Source organism: Papaver somniferum, chromosome 3 (assembly GCF_003573695.1).
Source record: "Papaver somniferum cultivar HN1 chromosome 3, ASM357369v1, whole genome shotgun sequence".
Lineage (NCBI taxonomy): Eukaryota > Viridiplantae > Streptophyta > Magnoliopsida > Ranunculales > Papaveraceae > Papaver > Papaver somniferum.
The window spans coordinates 51,944,057-51,965,327 of NC_039360.1; the positions used below are offsets into that span (position 1 = coordinate 51,944,057).

General features: G+C 39.4%; 1 protein-coding gene across 1 annotated transcript; it reads right to left on the reverse strand.

The window, feature by feature from the left end:
* Positions 1 to 323: 323 nt before the first annotated feature.
* Positions 324 to 4,154, reverse strand: LOC113356143 (nifU-like protein 2, chloroplastic). The gene is made up of 4 exons (XM_026599175.1): positions 3,898 to 4,154; positions 3,694 to 3,805; positions 2,436 to 2,746; positions 324 to 794 (listed from the first exon to the last, which is right to left on the reverse strand). The coding sequence occupies exons 1-4, from the start codon at positions 3,982 to 3,984 to the stop codon at positions 603 to 605; spliced, it is 702 nt and encodes a 233-aa protein (XP_026454960.1). The 5' UTR covers positions 3,985 to 4,154; the 3' UTR covers positions 324 to 602.
* Between the last annotated feature and the right edge of the window lie 17,117 nt (positions 4,155 to 21,271).

Consider the following 21,271-nt stretch of genomic DNA (forward strand, 5'->3'; position numbering starts at 1 on the left):
ATAAGATAAAATAAAGGGTTTTTATACAATTTTTGGGAATTTAGGGGGGCTAGAGCCAGGGTTAGTCAACCCTTGGCTCCGCCCATGTTTAGCAGGGAAAGTGAAACAACGAAAGATACGGTAAATTTTGTTTCTGCATCTCTGAGAGTAATACTGAGCGCTTCATTTTAAGCTCAAATTGCAATTACAAACCACCAGGAAACCTGACTAACATCTTAGTTACAAGTTTGGGATGTCACAAGTTTGAATAGCTTAGAAATTTTGGTGTTGCTGCTTGGATGGTACTGGCTTAAATCAGCTCCTTCCACATTAAGATGGGTAATCAAAATAATTTCACCAATACTGGTGACCCCTGAGTCGAACAATGAATTCATGAACCTCATTTTCACACAGCATTCTTTCCTTTACTACAACAATAAGACTACAGTAAGACTACAGAATTGACTTTATCACTCAACCACTGAAGGCAAATTAACACTTGTTCATCTGATGCAGTAAAAATATGATAACTGTACAAAAATGTAATACATCTTAACCACTGAACAATTCATGTAATACTTTGTTGCGGATTTAGTAGCTTTTTGTTGTGGTATGAGGAATTTTCAACCAAGAAGTTGCACGGCAGCAATTGAAGGGATTTTCTCTCTCAGCTTTTGTGTTACTGCCACTCGAACAGTTATGACCCCAGCAGCAGGTCCTAGTATCCGGATTTTCACAATCGGTTCCTCAATTGCAACTAGTTCCAGACCTCCACCACCAGTTCCCACAAGATATGGCCTTATTTCCTCTAGAACCTGAAATACGAAAAGAGAAGTGTCACAACTTACAACTTGAACAAAATTATGATGACTAAAAATGCATAATAACAACGCGCTCCTTTTCAAGAGTAAAGTAGCAAACTACAATGGTGATGCTTGCCATTAATGTAAAATAATGTGCCAAACCAGTACAAAGTGTAATGAGAACCAAATACCCGAGCAGATACATCTAAATAAATCAATATTCCTCTCTACTCAACAAGGTCACAACGGGTAGCAACTAGTAAGGGGTCATGCATCAACTGGCTTTCTTGATTCTGTCTCCTTATTCGAAGAAATGTAGATTATCTTTTGTGTATATATATAACTAGAGACATGATATCATACGTTGTTTATATGGATGAAAAGAGATGTACAAATGCAAGGAATTAAAAGGCCAGCAACAGGAGCAGATATAAGGGCAATCAAAATGCGATACCAGTAGGATGTTAGTCTACACTACTAGGCTACTGAAGGTATTGATTTTCAAGTTAATCAATTGCCATAGCCGTGCAATGACAATCTACAACTAGCGAGTCCCTAAACAACAGTTACTTGGTTAATGTCATGCAAGTACGCAACCGTCCAAAGACTTCTCTAGACATTTTAGCATCTCATGGATTCTCCATAACTATTGTAAAAGTTGAAAAAGAAATAGACTACAGTAGGTTGAGTCTAGAGAAGGAACTAAATATTAAGGACAGTCCAACCAATCAACTATCGACTTACATGAAGAGAAAAAAATATATCTTTCAGCAAGTACAACTATTTTGACATTCCAATCATTTTTGAAGACAATCTTGCTAAAAGGATGGATGGAAGACCAAAGGTGATATTGTTATCTCACTTATCGACCAACTTGCTCCACCCCAAGCACCCATACACATACAAACACACAAAAAGAAGAAGCAAGAAATGATACAAAACAATCTTCTCCAGAATTTCTAAAGATAGCAAGCACCTAGAAATATATACACAAGCAATTTTAACATGCAAAAAAAAAAAAAAAAAATCATTAACCACACATACACGGAACACTTAACAGATTCTCTATCATAAGAACACAAGATGAGAGGTCCCAATCCAATGTTGAATAAAAATAGGTTCACCACACACAAGAACACAAAAGAACGAGTTAAGGCAATGTTGAATAAAAATAGGTCCCAATCCAATGTTGAATAAAAATACTTTCCACACGTGTGAAGCAGTCAAGATTCGTGACTTATATGATTTTAGTGAAGTAAGAAAGCTGGTCATCCATCCTTTCTCTCCAAGTGGGAACAGTCTTCCAATGGTGATTCCACGTACAAATTGGGCTTTATGCAAAACAAAAGATGAGGTGATCCTAAGATCTGATCCAGTGACAACTTGGAAAACCCACTGTATACAAAGAAATCTTGTTCCAAGAAGACATTATTTAATTAAAATGATATTTCTTAATAGGAATGTGCTATAAATGGTGTAATCCTTCTTTCTTTTTCTAGTACAGGATTAGCATGTTTGGTCAACCAGGTTATGGTTCAAATTTGTAGATTCTGTCTCCCCACTTATGTTGATTAAAACAACTATACTATGTCAAGACTCAAAGAAAACACTAATTGATTAAACAAGTAAACATCAACTGAAGAAAATGACTACCTTTTCTATATTTTCGGCATTCAGTTCAAGACCAGTTTCAGTGTCCTCAACTGGCTCGACCGCAACTATTTCCGGAATCTTTTCCATTAAACGACGTTCGATACCCATCTTCATGGTCATCATAGCACTTGGGCATGACCCACATGCTCCTTGTAACTTCAATCTAACAATATTTCCATCAATCTCATGCAACGCCACGTTACCCCCATCGGACATGAGATACGGTCGCACTTCATCCAAAACTGTCTCGACATTTTCGGCGGTTAGCGGCAATTCCACTACTGACTCTGGGGTGGCAACAGACTTGACAACTGCAAAGAATGAAAATATAGGAAATGATTGCTTCAACTGAAAAACAGAAAAGGAAAGAAACCCCAAAATTTACAAAAATACTGAACCAATCAACTTGACAAAGAAACAGAATTATTTGCACTTGTAACATATATGAAACATTTTCATTTGACGAGAACAAATAACTACAAGAATGCCGTAAAAGGAAGATTAACATGAAACTACAGTTTATTGTACACATCTCTTAAGCGGATTGAATCATCTTTGAAATCGGGATATGTTAATATGCGAGGCAATTTTGTTAGCGAAAAATCTTGAACTTTGGCTCCTAATCTCGAATATAAAACATCATGTAATAATAAACTGACCCCTATCAACACAGACATCTGTTTTTCTACTGCTAAACTCTTAAAAGCATCAGCAATCATAGACCACTAAACTCCTCTGTGGATAAAACCCATCAGACTAAGACCCATCACAGCTACCAAAAAGATACAGAAAAGTGTGCCAAACCAACAAACATCTCATAGCATCTGCAATCTATCAATCAATGCGAGGTTCTTACTTTCCAAATTGTCTCACATAAACAGATCAACTGAGTTCACTCCCATAAACCTAAGTGCAGACAGACCTCCAACATCTCTTCGACATAATAAATCTAGCCAAGAATCTCTAAATCTACGATAAATTCCACTCTTTGTTTTATGCCCTTCTACTTGAATTGCACCAGTCCCTAATTGAATTACACTAGCCCCGAAACCAGCATAAGCAATGAATCAACGAAAAAGGATTTTTGGGTTCAATCAAGGTTTGAACATAAAATTAACCAACTCTACATTTGATGCAATACATAATAATACCCTTTTTGAATTGATGCACCCTAAAAAATTTCCAGGACAATTCAGAAATTAACCTTACCTAACTGAATACCAATACATAAGAATCTAAAAAGGAAGAAAAGGATTACCTTTTTCACGCGTTTGAATATCTCCTCGACCACGAGAATAACGAAACGAACAGCTCCGCCCCAAAAAATTACTTCTTCCGAGGGAAATCTGCCTTGGACGAACGCTTGAATTCTGCAAATTTTATATCAAATTGTAGATTTTTCAGTCACAATCAAGAGATTAACTAACAAAACGGGAAAAAGAGATAGAGAGAGAGGGGGTACCTTGAAGGGGAATATAGAAGTGGAACAGGAAGGTTCAGGGGATTGTTGAACCCTAGAGTAAGAAGGGTTTACAATCACTGCTTGCATCTCTCTCTATCTATCTCTACCCTGTGCGCCTGTCTGTACGTCTCTGTTCCGAAATAAAAGAAGCGAAATTTGTTGTTTTGAGGGAGGAGTTGAAGAATTATGAAAGATTCTGTTTGGGTGCTCTAGGAGAGGAGAGGAGGAAGAGGACAGTTTAGGAAACTTTCTGGATGTTGGAGATGGGACTTGGCCCTTTTGTTTCATGAGGTCACCAGTGACATGCCACGTGAAAGTCTCAAGCTCAAAGTCTCAAGCTCGTGAAAGTAAAACATTCTGGCTAGCCGGGGAATCCTAGAAGACAAAATAAGATATTTTGAGATAAAATTGAAAACTCTTTAGCCAATTGTTAATTTATTCGGGATTAATTAGTGTTAATTTGGTTATTCTGTTTATTTAGCCAATGGCTAATTTAAGTCATAATCGAAATGCGAGAAGTTTTGATTTTTCTGGAAAAACATCAACCCATAATCGGTGAATGTCCATGCACTAATAGATTGATTCAGGGTTGACGTTTTCATTCACGAAGAACACCCAGAATCGGTGCATATTACTCACTACAGAGATCGATTATGAGAATCGATAAGCACGATACAGATATAGACCAATTCCTAACACTATGTTAAAAGAATCGGTCCATACAAGTGTTCGAAGAAACTGATTATGGGCTTAGCAATTAAGAAATCAAAGACTATATAATCGGTTTATATGAACATTCACATAATCCGAATCTAGCAAAAAAATATATATATACAAAAAATTGGGTATTTCTTCCATACTAAAGCCGGATGACATGGGTAAAGAAAAATTAATTTTTTTTTAATGAAATCTCCTTTAAATCGATTGATGCAGTTAAATTTTAATTTTAGTAAATCTTGAACTCGTTGAGGTAGATGTATGAAATGTGGCCAAGGATTTCTTTAATTCCAGACATCTCCTTAAGGAAATGAACCACACAATTTTTACTTTGATTCCTAAAACTAATAATCCCTCTTCACATGTTGACTTTAGGCCTATATTGTTACAAAATAATAGTCAACAGAATGAAACAATGTTAGGCAAACTAATATTCCCATATCAAGCAACTTATATGCCTGGAAGACACATTTTGGATAATGTTGCCATTGCACATGAACTAGTTCCCACTAGTTCCCATGAAGAGGAAAAGTATGAAAGACAAAAATGGTATTATGGGCCTTAAACTTGATATGTCTAAGGCCTTCGATAAAGTTGAGTGATCATTTTTAATTGGGGTAGTTTGACTTTGTTACTCAGGTTTTGTCCAGGTTTAGGCTTTGGTACAACCTTTATCCAATGTTAGTACTTGGTACCTGGACTATACGTTGACCCGTGTTGACTTTTTATGACCAGACTTTAATTAATTTTATAAAATAAAAAAAACGGTAAAATTCTGAGTTTACAAGTCTACCCCTGAATTGAATCTAGGATTTGATGGTTATAATTTAAACACTCCAGTCTACGGTCTTGATTAATCCATTCTATTTTTCATATCTACTGCTGGCGTATTCCCACCAGATTTTTCTCTTCTGTCTTTTTATTTTTGTCCCTCTCTTAATTTCCCTGATACTGTCGTTTCCTCTGTAATCTCCGTTGTATCTTTTTTTTTTCTTTTTAAGTTGAAACCCATCACATAAATGTATGAGAATTTGATTTACTTGGATCAAATGATGAAGAAAGCCATTGTTAAAGAGAATTAGAATCTAGGGTTTGATTTTGATGAAAGAAAAAGGCAAAGGGAGGTTATGTGATTTACTATCATTGTTGCAGAAATGATTAGGGTTCAATTAGGGTTTTGATGTCTTGAGGAATTGAGACTTCAAATAAAAACTGAAATTAGGGTTTTGATTCTTCTTTGGGTTTCAGTTTGAGATCATGGCATAATCGATTGAATAGGGGTTTCATATGATATTCAATAGGGGTTTCAGTTGAGATCCATGATATAATTGATTTAGTTTAAGTTGATGACATAATCGATTCAATGTGGGTTTCAATTGATATTCAAAAAGGGTTTCAGTTGATATTTCAATTTGAGTTCATGACCCTCTGATATTAAACGCTCATATTTTGCTACTTTCAAGTATTGATTATCATAGGTGAAAGTTTTATTATTATTATTTAATTTTTATTGTTTGTAGAGATTAAAGATGGGCTTTGATGGAGGAGATCAAAGACTAAAAAATAGGGGATGAGTCTGTGGTGATTCGGGGTAAGATTTAGATGGGGTTTGAAGGATTATGGACGAATCGAAGATGGTGGTTGATTTAGGGTTCTGATGATGAATTAAGGGGTTTGACTCTAGTGGTGTTGTTGGTAGAGAAGAATTGGAAGTTGGGTCTTGGTCGATTTGATAGTGGTGATAGAGAAGAAGATAAAGATATTATTGCTTTGAAGGTTGCTTCTTTTGATTGTGATGTTTAAGAATCTGTAGCCAATAAGGAGGAGTGGTGAATCAAGAGCAGACATGAATTTCAGCGAGAAGAAATAATTGTGGTTATTGTTAAAACATAGAAGATGGGTTTGATTTGGTGGAGAGTTTGGTTTGATTTTGTAGTCGAGAATATAGATCTTGAGTTGTTGCTGCTGAGGTAACATGAAAGAAGCAGATGCAGTTGCAGAAGTTATGGCTATTGATTTGAGTTAGTGATGAAATTACTGGTACTGTTAGATAAATTGAAGCTAAGAACAACATAGAGTATGTATTGAGAAGCTAAGAACAAGCTGGGAAGAGAATTTTGTAAATACTAATAAAACTGAAGGGTAAGATAGTAAATTCATTAATAATTATATTTTATATAATTTTTTTAATAATTATTAAACAAAAGTTAGGACATAACCTAATCAATGCGGGTCAATGTCCAGTCCAGATACCAACACCTAACATTGGACAAATGTTAGACCAAAGCCTAAACCTCGACAAAACCTGAGTACCAAAGTCCCATTATATATCCCTTTTTAATTAATGTTTTGAAAAAGTTTGGATTCTCCAACCATCGGTGTGACTGTGACCTAATTTTTCTAATGCATTAGCATTACCTGCATTTTTATCATGCTCAATATGTCAACATGCAAAACCGTTAAGCCCACTAGAGGATTGAGATAAGGAGATCCTTTATCTACTTATCTATTCATCCTTAGCATGGAAGATTTCTCGAGGTACCTAATTCATGCTTAAAATAACCACATTTTTCATGGATTTAAGGTCACTAGAGGTTCCCCTAGAATCTCTCACCTTTTGTTTGATGATGATTGCCTAGTTTTCACCAAGGAAACTCATCAAGAATCTGAAAACCTTAATACCTTAATCAATGACTTTAGAAATATCTCGTCATAAACTTGCAAAAATCATGATGCTTCTTTAGTAAGAATGTGCATCTTGATATGTGTGTCTATCTTATCAGATCTCTAAATGTAAACAGGTTGCCCTAAATGAAAAATATCTAGGGATTATTCATTAGCAGGTGTAAAAATAAATATTTTAACCACCTACTTTGATAAATAAATATTTTTAACTGGAAAGACATATATTTTACCCAAGCTGGTAGGTCAATGATGGAAAAAAAACTTGTGGGAAAAAGGTAATCATGAAGGTGTTTATCTAACTCAGTGGAACAAGACATGTCTTATAAATATAAAGGGGGTCTAGGATTTAGAAACCTATTTTTTTAACATTTCTCTTCTTGCTTTAGCATCCCGGAGACAAGTTCATCATTCTAATGCACTTTAGTTTAAAATTTCGAGATGTAAATATTTTAGGAATTGTCATTCCTTTACAAAAAAAGGTAAGGATTGTTCTTTTGTTTGCAGAAGCATTTGTCACGGTTTAAATGTTATTAGGGTAATGCATCTTGGATATTAGAAACAATAACAAGGTTTGTGCTTTCAGGGATACATGGATTTATAAAGAAACCTATCCCCTTTGTACCAATCAGCCAAACCCTAATTATAATATTAGTACATTTATAGATCAAGATAATATACAACGAAATATGGATTTTCTAGAGATTTTTTTCACCCTAGAGAATGAATGATAGGATCCCTATTAATGGCAAGAAAAAATAGCCCAGCCTCATACCAGAAAGGGCACAGTTTTGGTTAAGTCTTGTTTCACTCCTTGCTCAGACGATCATTTTCGAATAAATGATTAAACCAGCATTTAATCATTCTTTCACCAACAAATCGTCAACTCTTCAGGAGTTCTTCGTATTTGCTCACGTGAGCATATGGACACTACATGGTTGATCCACGGTCCCATGTAATCGCTCCCTCCTTCGTCCCATGGTTGAAATTATGACGAACCATGAATTGATCATCAATTGATCAAATTAGGGTTTCTGAATCCAAGGATCATCATTCCAGATTCTAACCTTAATAATTTTATGACGACCTCATGGTCATTAATTTTATTAATTATGCTCGGTTCAACGACCAGTATTCTAATTAATATTTTTGGTACGCTGCCAATAATCCATCAGACGAGCAACACATGCTCAGACGATCAAATATTCAACAATTTATCACATGAGCAACACTTGCTCAGATGATAAATATTTGTTCAAACCAAGGAGTATTGGTTCAACAATCAATATTCAACGATTCACCGAATGAGCAATACTTTCTCACTTCATCGTAAGAACTATACCTCTGTCTCATGACATGTTCAATTCACGAGTTTCAGAACATCATGTTCAACTCAACGACTACATGGACTCATCGTCCCATCAAACCATGAAGTCATCAATTGACTAACAAACCACGAGACGTCAATCGTGTCACTTGGGGGGATATCACTTAGGGTTTTGGTCTGGCGGTCTACGGCACGTGTGTTCAAACACACGATGGAATGTGAGCAAGTCGTGCAATCAGTTGAAGGAATTCACGAGGTAGTGGGTGTAAAATCGACCAAGTCTCCACACGTTGAGCAACTGGTTTCAAACACGATCTCCACTTCCCCACTCCTTGATTCCATCAACTGTCACACTTCATGGAATCATGGTGTCTACAATTCCAGCAATATAAATAAGTCTCTGAATCATGATTGAATCATCATCAGCATCATCAATCTCACGTCAAACTGACAACACGAGATCATCAACTCATCAATTGAGCAACTACTCTCAATTGAGAAATTTCAATCACTCAGAGTTTATCGTATTCAGAATTCACACACCCACAATCTTTGATTACCATTGATTCCACACATTTCTCAGCTTCCCTCCTACAGATCAACCCATCCTCTCTTGTGACCGAATTTATTCTGGAACGGTCATTGTCTTGATTTAGGCCGGAGTACTACAGATTAATATCTCGAATCTAAAGCACCCCCTTTGCAGCGGTGCATCTGTGTGAGGTTTAACATTTCGCTCGGTTCGAGGAGCCTCCTCCGTACGGTCGTCTCCTCAATTCCTCAAAAACCAGCAAATCGTTTTTTCCCATCTACAGATTGGTGACCACAGTGGGAGATCATTCTCTCGGTTGCAATCTCATGATATCACAATATGGTTGGTCTTAGGACTAATTCAACTAATTCAGATTAGAATATTTCAAACGGAAACATTCCTCATGTTACACCTGGCGGCATGGAGGGCAGAGGGATCCCTACTTTGGCAGAGTTGGCTCAAATCCTATAGGTCCATACCAGGAACATGGACCTGATGAAGGAGACGATAAACCACATCCTCGACTTTCTCATCAGATTGACATCCGAGTTAGGCAGTATCTCCGCTCCAGAAGCCTCAACACCGGGGACTGAGCGTCATCTGACCCTCAAATCAACAGCTTCACCACCACATACGAGAAGCCGGTGGAACAAGAGGTCACACATTTGATTGAAAATCTATGTGAACTCCTGCACTTCTCCAGGGATCAGCGCACAGACACATTTTCAGCACTCAACAACCAGATATCATCCAGCGTGCAAATAACGCCACCAACACCATCAGTTGAAGAAGTCTCCCTAGTGCCTGGGCATTCGATCGACAACATCTCTTTTGGAGAAGAAGATCGCATGACGGATGAAGGACACAACCGAGCATTGTATGTCACTGGTTTCATCAAAGGCACCGAATTTAGAAGAGCTCTTGTTGACACCGGTGCTTCTCCACCAACATTGTCACTATGAAGACTCTCAGGATGGCCAGATTCCCACAAGGTAAAATCGTTCGCTATCCCATCCTAATGACAGGATTTGAAGGAAGTCAAAGCCATACATATGGATATGCATACATAGATTTGAGGGTGGGGCCGATTCGATCGAAAGCAAAGTTTCATGTGATCGAGCAAGAACCTGACTACCATAATACTGGGACGCCCATGGCTCCATGATAACAAGGTGGTTCCTTCAACATACCATCAATGCATGAAGGCCCTGCTCGACAACAAGATCGTTCGCATTCCGGCTTCATCATCTCCTTATGCTCCCGTCTATGATACTGAGTTCCTTGAATCTCAAAAAGGCGTCCCGGAACCTCCAAGCAGGATTCGCAGTACTCCACTTCCAAGCTGGAAGACTATCGAGAAGGCTGATAACGATCCGTCATCCTCAGCTGCTAAAATGATCAAGTCACCTACTACACCGACTAAACGCCATAATGATCAAGTCTCAACTCCAGGGACAAACTTCACGACCGATCGAGACGTAGAAGGGAGAGTCATTTATCGCCGACGGAAAGATTAGCAATTAATCGGGGAGAACGATGAAAAGTCTCCCCACCATGAAGAATCGTGTCAGAGTGAGCATCACTTGAAGAAGAAGTCCAAGATGCCCCACGACAACTACAGGACGGCACTGACTCTACCACTGACGATCTTGAAACAATCAACATTGGGACTGAAGACGATCCAAGGCCAATCCTGATCAGTTCAGCGCTATCACCAGAGGAGCGGACCGAGCTGGTAAAATTATTGAAAGAATATCAAGATGTCTTCGCCTGGACGTACGAAGAAATGCCGGGTCTGGATGACAAACTCGTCACCCATCACCTGCACATCGTCCCTGGTTCCAAAGCTGTCAAACAACCGCCCAGACAATTTAGACACGAAGTCGAGGAGCAAATCAAGGTCGAAATCCAGAAACTGTTGGCAGCAGGGTTCATCAAAGCCTATTCTTCATCCAACGTGGCTAGCAAATGTGGTACCTGTTAAGAAGAAAAATGGTCAAATCAGATGTTGTGTCGACTTCAGGAACTTGAATAAATGTTGTCCAAAGGATGATTTTCCTCTACCCAACATTGACATGCTCGTCGATGCAACCAGTGGTCACGGTATGTTCTCATTCATGGACGGCTATAGTGGGTACAACCAGATCAAGATGTATGAACATGACGCCAACAAGACTGCGTTCCGTACTCCCATTGGGAATTTTCACTACACTGTGATGCCCTTTGGATTAAAGAATGCTGGTGCCACCTATCAACGAGCCATGACTGCCATATTCCACGACATGATGCACAAGCAAGTAGAAGACTATGTTGATGATGTGGTGGTAAAATCGAAGACTCGAGCATCTCATCTCGAAGTTCTAAGGCAGGTGTTTGAAAGATGCAGGAATACAAATTAAAAATGAATCCTTTAAAGTGCGCATTCGGAGTTTCTTCCGGAAAATTCTTAGGATTCCTGGTCACGGCTGAAGGGATCAAAGTCGACCCGACAAGGCAAAAGCTATTACCACCATGCCTCCTCCACGTACCGTGAAGGAACTACAGAGCTTTATGGGCAAGGTAAATTATATTCGACGCTTCATTCCTGGATTAGCTCAACTCATTGCTTCGTTCACACCTCTGCTGAAGAAAGGAGCAAGCTTCACCTGGACAGCTGTTCAACAAGAAGCTTTCCATAAAATACAACAATATTATTGTCACCGGCCGTCATGAGGTCTCCAGTGCAGGGACGACCTGATTCTTTACACAGCCTCCAGTGACGTCGCCATCGGCGCACTCCTCGCTCAGGAAGACGACGAAGGCGTCGAACGACCGATTTACTACTTCAGCCGCACAATGAGAGATGCTCAACTCCGATATCCAAAGGCCGAAAGGGCATGCCTGGCATTGGTACATGCAATCCAGAAGTTCAGACATTACTTACTATCTAACAGGGTCGTACTCATCTCCAAAGCTGATCCCATAAAGTTCTTGCTATCAAAGCCAGCCTTGATAGGAAGACCAGCGAAGTGGCTACTCCAGATGTCAGAATTTGACATAGCTTGCACGCACGCCACCTAAAGCCATCAAAGGTCAAGCGGTCGCAGACTTGCTCGCCGCTTTTCCAGGGGAAGACACAACAACACTACATGAAGAAGTGCCCGGCGAATTCCCAGACATCTTGGTCATCAAGGAAGAAACATGGCTTCTATACTTTGATGGATCTGCCACCCCTAGTAGTGACACCGGAGGAGCGGGCATAGTGCTGGTGTCTCCATCTGGTGAAGTTTTCTCACATTCGTTCAAGTTGGATTTCCACTGCACCAACAACTCAGCGGAATATGAAGCCTTCCTATTAGGATTATCCTTGGCCAAGCAAGCAGGAGCAACACACCTCGAGATAAGGGGAGATTCAAAATTATTGGTCAACCAGATGAATGGAACTCTCAAAGAAAACACTTGCTCCATTCAGAACCGAAGCTCAGCGACTGTTGACCTATTTTGCTGACGCAACGATCGTCCATACTGGACGGACTAACAATAGGCATGCTGATTGCCTAGCAACTCTCGCCTCCAAGCTGCAATTCGAAGGAGCACAGAAAACGATCACTGTACAGAGGCGTACGTATCATCAACTTGGCTCACTCAGATCGAAGACATTCCAGCGAACGATTGGCGAGCACCCATCATTCATGAATTGAGCAGCTCTATTTCAGAAGGCCAAGTCAGCCTCAAGGAATTGAAGAACTACTTCTTGCTTCATGGAGGGCTATACTATCGAAACCCTGATGGATCTCTATCACGATGTCTTGGGAGCGACGAAGCGGAAGAACAACTCAAGCGCATACATGAGGAAGTCTGTGGGCAAACGTTAGTGGTAACACTTTACAGAAAGCTTCAAAGAATGGGGTACTACTGGCCATCCATGGAGACTCAGTCAAGAGCTTTACAAGGATCTTGTCCTGATTGCCAAACACCTCCTCATCACTTAGGTTTTGACGGTCCACCACACTGGGGACTGGAGGGAGCCTTACATCAAATACCTCCGGGACAACGAACTACCACTGGAAAAGAAGCAAGCAGTCAAACTCATTCAGAAAGCTAAGAGATTCGTCTATCTCGATGGGATCTTATACCGCAAAAGCTTTGGTGGAAATTTACTGAGGTGCTTAGCCGAACATGAAATCCCTACAATCCTGAAGGAAGTACATGATGGAGAACATCAAGGAAAGAGGAAACTATTTCTTCAAATTCACGAGAAATATTATTGTCCAACCATGGAAAATGATGCAGTCGCACACGTTCAGAGGTGTCACCAATGCCAAACTCATGGTAATCTCATCCACACTCCTTGTCTTCCATTGAATTCTGTGAATAGTCTGTGGCATTTCTACAGCTGGGGACTAGATATCATTGGGAAGATCAATCCAGCATCTTCAAAACAACATGAATACATCATCACTGCGACAGAGTACTTCACCAAGTGGGTCGAAGCTATTCCTCTTCGAAGCACCACTGGAGTTACGATTTCCGCCTTCATCAAAGAGCACATAATATGCAGATTCGGAGTTCCTAAGCATATCATCACAGATAACGGAACTCCTTTGCCAATCAAGATGTTGAGAAGCTGCTCAATAAATATGGGATCAAACAAATCTTCTCCATGCCTTAATATCCACAAGGAAATGGTCAAGCGGAAAGTACCAACAAGACTTTGGTCAGGATTATCAGTTGGACGATTCATGACAATCCTCGATCATGGCATGAGCAATTACCCATGGCTCTATGGGCTTACAGAACTGCACCAAGGAGCTCGATCGCTACTTCGCCATATTCCCTTGTCTATGGAGCCGACGCCATACTTCCAGCAGAAATCAAAGTTCCCTCAGCCAGGATTGCAGCATCCAGTGGTGTACAATGGGATGAGGCCGAAATCTCCATATTAAGAATCGCTGAGCTAGATATGCTGGAATCAAGGAGAACCAAGGTAGAAAAATATGTTGAAGCTTACAAACAGAGGATCTCCAGAGCCTACAACAAAATGGTAAGACCTCGAACATTTCAAGTAGGAGATTTGGTATTAAAGACGGCAAAGCATATTCAACAAGACATGTCCGCTCCTAAGTTCTCTCCTAATTGGGAAGGGCCATATGTTGTTATCAAAGCAGTGTCTAGCGGATACTACAAAATTTTAGCAATCAATGGAGGAAAGGAAGGAAACATCATCAATGGCAAATGGCTCAAAGCTTATTATGCCTGATCCATGAAACAAACTACCTCTTCATCATTTCAAGCATTTTAAAAAATGTAATTTCATTCCTCCAAAGAGCATACAAATGCTCCTTTTTTCATTAAACATTTCATAAATGAGCAAAATTCGTTCATACCATGATCAACTGTTTCACCTAACTAGAAACTCATATTTACTCAAAAAAAAACAACAACCACAAATGTTCACTCAGAGCAAACCATCCAGCAACGGATAATCCCTGTAAGAAGCCTCGTCAAGCTTCTTCTGAAAAATCTTGGTCTTTGCCTTCAAGTCTTCGATCGCTTTCTCAACCCCTGCTGACTCCAGAGACAGTATCATCTCTTCATCCAGTAAAGCTGCATTCATGGAAATTGCATCAGCAGCCTCTGCTACCTTATGAACCTTGATTATCTCAAGACGAGGACGGAGCCAGCTTACATTGAATCGCAATATCTCACAATTCGAGATCATTTCATCCCATTGGTGCAGTTCATGGTTTTTGACGTCTCGCAAGTGCATCTGATTCATTTCCTCGATGATCGGAAATAACCCCGCTACCGTGGTTAAAAGGGTTGGAAGAAAACCTTTCCACACTTCTGTGGTGGAAATGTGACCATACTTCTTCCATATCTTGGTGTACAGAGATGCATGACATTTGGGAACCACGAACCCGCCGACCATTTCATTGTCTGGGAAGGTATTAATCAATGGGGCTTCGAATAAAAGTCCAGCGGTTGGGTATTCACGAGCATGGACACCGTCTCCGGTCTCCACGGATACTACAGAATATTCACATGCCTGGTTACTGCTTTCCTCAACCTCAACCACGGTCACGGACTTTCCACTCTTTCTTCGTCTAGCATCGACGACGACACGGACATCCGCCTACGATGAAACGAATGAGTGTTAATCCCGGGACTCAGTATAATCTCAAGAGTCATAGGTTTACTTACAGACGATCCAGCTTCAACACGAGCCGATCCATACCGGGCAGGAGCTCTAACAGTCTGCTTAGGCCTTGCATTATGAGGAGCAGCATTTTTCTTACAGTCCTACGACAAATCATTCTCTTGTGATCAACAATCTCGATTGAACAGAGACAAGAAAGGAGAAGAATAAGAAGTGCACAACTTACTGAGATAAACGTTGCTATTTCACGCTTCGACTGAAGATCATATTGGGAAGAAATGCTATTGCTCGACATGGCGGCAAGAGGGTAGGATCAAAACTTCTCTGCACGATGAAACTGACTCAGGAATGGAAGAAATATTTGCGTGGATCATAGATTTGGAGTCTCGAAGATATATATATCAGGCGATATTCATACAGTCAACTAAATTACGAGTTTCAATGAAACCCTAAGCTTCAAGGATCGATACCAAAGACGCGGAGGAAAATAACACACTGGGGACTGAACATCACGGGTCGAAGGATAGGCCACGCGTCCTTGTACACGTCATGAATTCTCAGCCGTGTTATGTTACTTCTCATGAAAATCGACAAGTCATAATGAATTTGGATATATGGACATTGGTCCATGTCATGGATTAGAAGAAATCGACGTTAACAAAATGTTCATCATTCAGAAGAAAAGTCTAATTGAAGTAAAGTCTTTAAACAGTCAAAAGAAAGATATCCACTATGAAGACTAAAAAGGGAATGCTCTACCATCTACAAGAAGATGGAAGTAAAACTACTCGTCGGACTCATCCGAATTGTCAGCTTCATCGTCACTGCCCTTCTCGGAATCATCTTCTTCAGAGTCACTGTCAGGATCATTGGTGAAGTCCGGTGGACAGAAGATAACATCATCATCTGAATCCGAATTATCTTCTGTTGCAGCTTCAACTTCAATTTTCTTCATCGTCCTCCGATGCTCTCTTTCATATCGATCAGGCTTAATGTAACGCTCGGATGGTTCCCATGTGATCTCTCCTTCGGAAGCATCACCATCAGAATCAGAAGGCACCCCATCCAAGAATTGACGCTTCTCCTCAACCCTCTGTCTCTTACTCCGGGTGCGATCTTTTTCACGTTGACGGGCATCCTCCTTTTTGTCTTCAGCTCTTTTCTTTTTGAGTTCAACAAAAGAGACTATTTGCTTACCCAGAGGAACATTAGGCTTCGCCACTTCCTGGGTAACCATAGCCTTTAATTTCGCTACAGGAACGTCGGAATCCTCATCAGAAGATCCAGAGGAAGAAGAGGAATACCAGTAATCATAATTGCTGTTATTTTTGGTCGACATTTTTTGGAACCGGAAGATCAAAGATTACTACTATGTAAACAAACCAACATCATCAAAAAATGGTAACTCTTAACTCTTACCTTTTATACTTCCACTAACAATAGTGATAGTAATGCTAGAGTTAACACCCCAAAATCGTTCGTCTCTTCGAAAACTGCAAAAAAGAACGAAACTTTATTTAATTTTCGAAACTGATTTTTCATGAAATCATGGACACAATTTTAATAATGTGAACATTCACACGACTGACCTATTAAGTTTACAACAATAAGATATTTCATCATAAATATATTTTCTATCTTCGAAGGTTCCTCAAAACCCACGTTTCTGATTTTTCGAAAAAAACAACAATTAATGCAACATTGCTTACATAAATTCTCAAGAATTTTATCTAATGAAAAAAAATTTCATGCAAATAAAATATACCATCATATTTTACACAATATATGTCACGGCTGCATAAAAAAAAACTATTTTTCCTTCGTATCGTCATTATTTGTCTTTAAAACGAAGGTTTATTTCAAAAAATATTGTGAAAGCTCACATCTCATACATATGATAAAGTTTTGTATTTACATGAAAGCTTATAAGCAAAATTTTATCACTGGACACAAGTTCATCATACATATTTTCCTTCGTGTCATCGTTATTTGTCTTTAAAACGAAGGATTATTCCGATTTCATGAAAATTCACTTCTTTTATGATAAAACCTTGGTACACATGAAAACTCATAAACTAAGTTTTATCACTGAACCTAGGTTCATATACTAAAAAAAAATCTCTCTTAAATCAGGGATTATAGTTAGTTTGCAAAACTAACGATCGAACGAACATACGTTTTCAAAAAACGAGGGTTTTTTCATAAAACTCACATTAATATACACACATGTATATAACTTCATCATGATCAAAACATGAACAACTCATGGGGATCATAAACATCAGCAACAGCAAAAAAAAAAAAAAAAATCGCTCACCTGGTCGGCGACGGTCGGCGGCGATCGGAGCTCCGGCAAAAAACCCTGATGCTCGGACGTGATGAAGATGAAGGCGTGATGGAGCTCTGGGCGTGAAATAAAAAATAAATAAAGGATTAATCCCTTTTATATCAATTTTATTTCCAAAACCTAGGTTTCTAAGGATTTCCTTATTGGGCCCGACCCGTGAATCCTAACCGACCACGGACTCGTCGTCCAAACCAGCGGTTCAACGCCAATTTATGCTCATCAAACGACGCTCCAATCATGACATTGAATCCTTCATCAAGTCGTGGTTTGCTCATGCTCTCTAAATCCGGTAACGTCTTAACTTACGACTAAGTTCAATTACTGGTATTATTATTTATGGCCGGAAAATCACCATTTAATGCTGACTGAGGAACACAGCTTTCCTCAGTAAGCAGGGGGCTTAATGTAGATGGTGGATTTTCGACAAAGGCTAAATTCGTAAACTCATAATTATACGAAGCTCTGATTCAGCAAATCAGACGTGAGTATCGAGACACGGGTCTCTCATCGAATTCTCAACGGAGAGTACCTTCTCTCAGAGTACATGTGGATATGTAGTCTCACGACTGGACAACGACATATCTCATGAATACTGAATACTTTCAGTGATTATTTCTATATAGCATCACGTGATGGACGGCTCCTAGACAGCTTGCTCTGCTATTATAGAGCGATAACGTCTTCAGGAACAAACAACAAATTTACCCTGACTATATAAAGGATATGACTTACCGGCAAGCTCGTATCAGGATAATTAATGCTCCTAGACAGCTTGCTCTGCTAGTATTGAGCCACAAAGTTAATTATTCCTAATTACAATCGCTCCTATTCCATGGTCGAATCCACGACTGGTCCCATGGAATCACAATAACAATTGTTCTGATTCTATGATCGAATCCACAGCTTGATCTCATAGAATAGTAATATTATCTCATTACTCCGATTTCATGATCGAATCCACAACTGGTCTCATAAATGGTAATAGATAAACCTTAATTACTCCAATTCTATGGTCGAATCTACGATCCCATGGAATGGTAATGCTCACTTTATTATTCTGAATTCGTAGTCGAATCCTCAGCTGATCCTATGAATTAATAATAAACATCTTATTACTCAGTTTTGTGAATTATTCTCTACTGAATTCCGCAATTAGTAATAAATAATCAACAACCGGCCGTCTGAGATACCTCTAAGTAAGCCCCGATTCAAATGGTGAAGGTGTATCCAACGACGATACAATAACAGTCACCGCACGAACGAGTATTTCAAAAATACAACAAAACGATGAACATATGCAAAATAGAGAAGAAAATAATAAATAATTAAAAATATTGACCAGGGTGCTGGGAGCACGGACACACGACCAACCGACCGTGTCGTGGTCAATCCCACGCCAGTTTTATATTTTTAATGCATTTTTATGATTTGATGAAAATTCTCTCATTTTATCAAATTTCCTTCGTCTCGAGGAAACTCCTCGGTTTCATGGTACTTCCATAAATCCATAAAAAATAATATAAAATTAAGGAAGGAGTGTGGGGCGTGACCATTGGCCAACCGGCCCCACACCCCACGGTTCCTTATTACTTTATTATTATTATTATAATTTCTCTAATTTCATGAAAAAACTCCTTGATTTCATGGTATTTTTGCACAAATCATCAAATAATAATAAAATAAAATAAATTATGAAAACTTGTGGGACCAGGCCTTGGACGTCCGGCCATACCCTAGCCGGTCCCACACGCCCCTTTGTTTTATTATTTTATTATTATTAGTTTTCCTTGAATTCATCAAATTCCTTGATTTCATGGTATTTCTCTCAAATTAGGAAAAATTCCCTCAAATCATCAAAATACTTAAAAATATTAAAAAAAAAAAAGGGAAACTCGTGGGACCGGGCCCTAGCCGGCCGGCCATGCCTTCCACGGTCCTACACGCCCTTGTTTTTATTATTTTAATATTTTTTGCTTCCTTGAACTCATGAAAACTCCTTCAATTCATGAAAACTCCCTAAATTCATCAAATTTCTCAAAATTCATGAATTTTTCATAAAATCATTATAAAATTAGGGAAACTCGTGGGACCGGGCCTTAGCCGGCCAGCCATGCCTTCCACGGTCCCACACGCCCTTGTTTTATTATTTTAATATTTTTTGCTTCCTTGAACTCATGAAAACTCCTTCAATTCATGGAAACTCCCAAAAATCATCAAATTTCTCAAAATTCATGAATTTTTCATAAAATCATCAAAATATTATAAAATCAAGGAAAAGGCACCACGGGACCGTGGTCACGACCGGCCGACCATGCCTTGACCACGGCGGTCCCACGCCTCCTCATTCCTTATTTTATAATTATTTTTCATCATCTCATGGTGTTTTCCTCAGTTTCGTCGAAACCCTAATTTTGGCATATTTTCTCGAATGGATGCTCAATTGCACGCCAGAAAATATCAAAATTCTCAGGACTGAGACGCGGATGCCTTGGGGACACGAGCACGCTATCTTGACCGACAAAGATTGGCTCTTTGGCTCACGGAAGCCGGTCCCATCAGTTTTCACAGTTTTGACCTAATTTGCACAATTGCTCGTATTAGGTCCAAAACTCTCCCAAACACTTTGGATTTTCATGAAGTGATCGTCAGGCGGTCACGGGACAACCCAGGGCCGGTTTCATGACTCCATGGTCAGTCCCTCGCCTCGTCATAATTAATTAGGTTTTCTCACCTAAGGCTCAGACGAGCATTTTCGAATAAATGATTAAACCAGCATTTAATCATTCTTTCACCAACAAATCGTCAACTCTTCAGGAGTTCTTCGTATTTTCTCACGTGAGCATATGGACACTACATGGTTGATCCACGGTCCCATGTAATCGCTCCCTCCTTCGTCCCATGGTTGAAATTCTGACGAACCATGAATTGATCAAATTAGGGTTTCTGAATCCAAGGATCATCATTCCAGATTCTAACCTTAATAATTTTATGACGACCTCATGGTCATTAATTTTATTAATTATGCTCGGTTCAGCGACCAGTATTCTAATTAATATTTTTGGTACGCTGCCAATAATCCATCAGACGAGCAACACATGCTCAGACGATCAAATATTCAACAATTCATCACATGAGCAACACTTGCTCGGATGATAAATATTTGTTCAAACCAAGGAGTATTGGTTCAACAATCAATAATCAACGATCCACCGAATGAGCAATACTTGCTCACTTCAACGTAAGAACTATACCTCTGTCTCATGACATGTTCAATTCACGAGTTTCAGAACATCATGTTCAACTCAACGACTACATGGACTCATCGTCCCATCAAACCACGAAGTCATCAATTGACTAACAAACCACGAGACGTCAATCGTGTCCCTTGGGGGGATATTACTTATGGTTTTGGTATGGCGGTCTACGGCACGTGTGTTCAAACACACGATGGAATGTGAGCAAGTCGTGCAATCAGTTGAAGGAATTCACGAGGTAGTGGGTGGAAAATCGACCAAGTCTCCACACGTTGAGAAACTGGTTTCAAACACGATCTCCACTTCCCCACTCCTTGATTCCATCAACTGTCACACTTCATGGAATCATGGTGTCTACAATTCCAGCAATATAAAT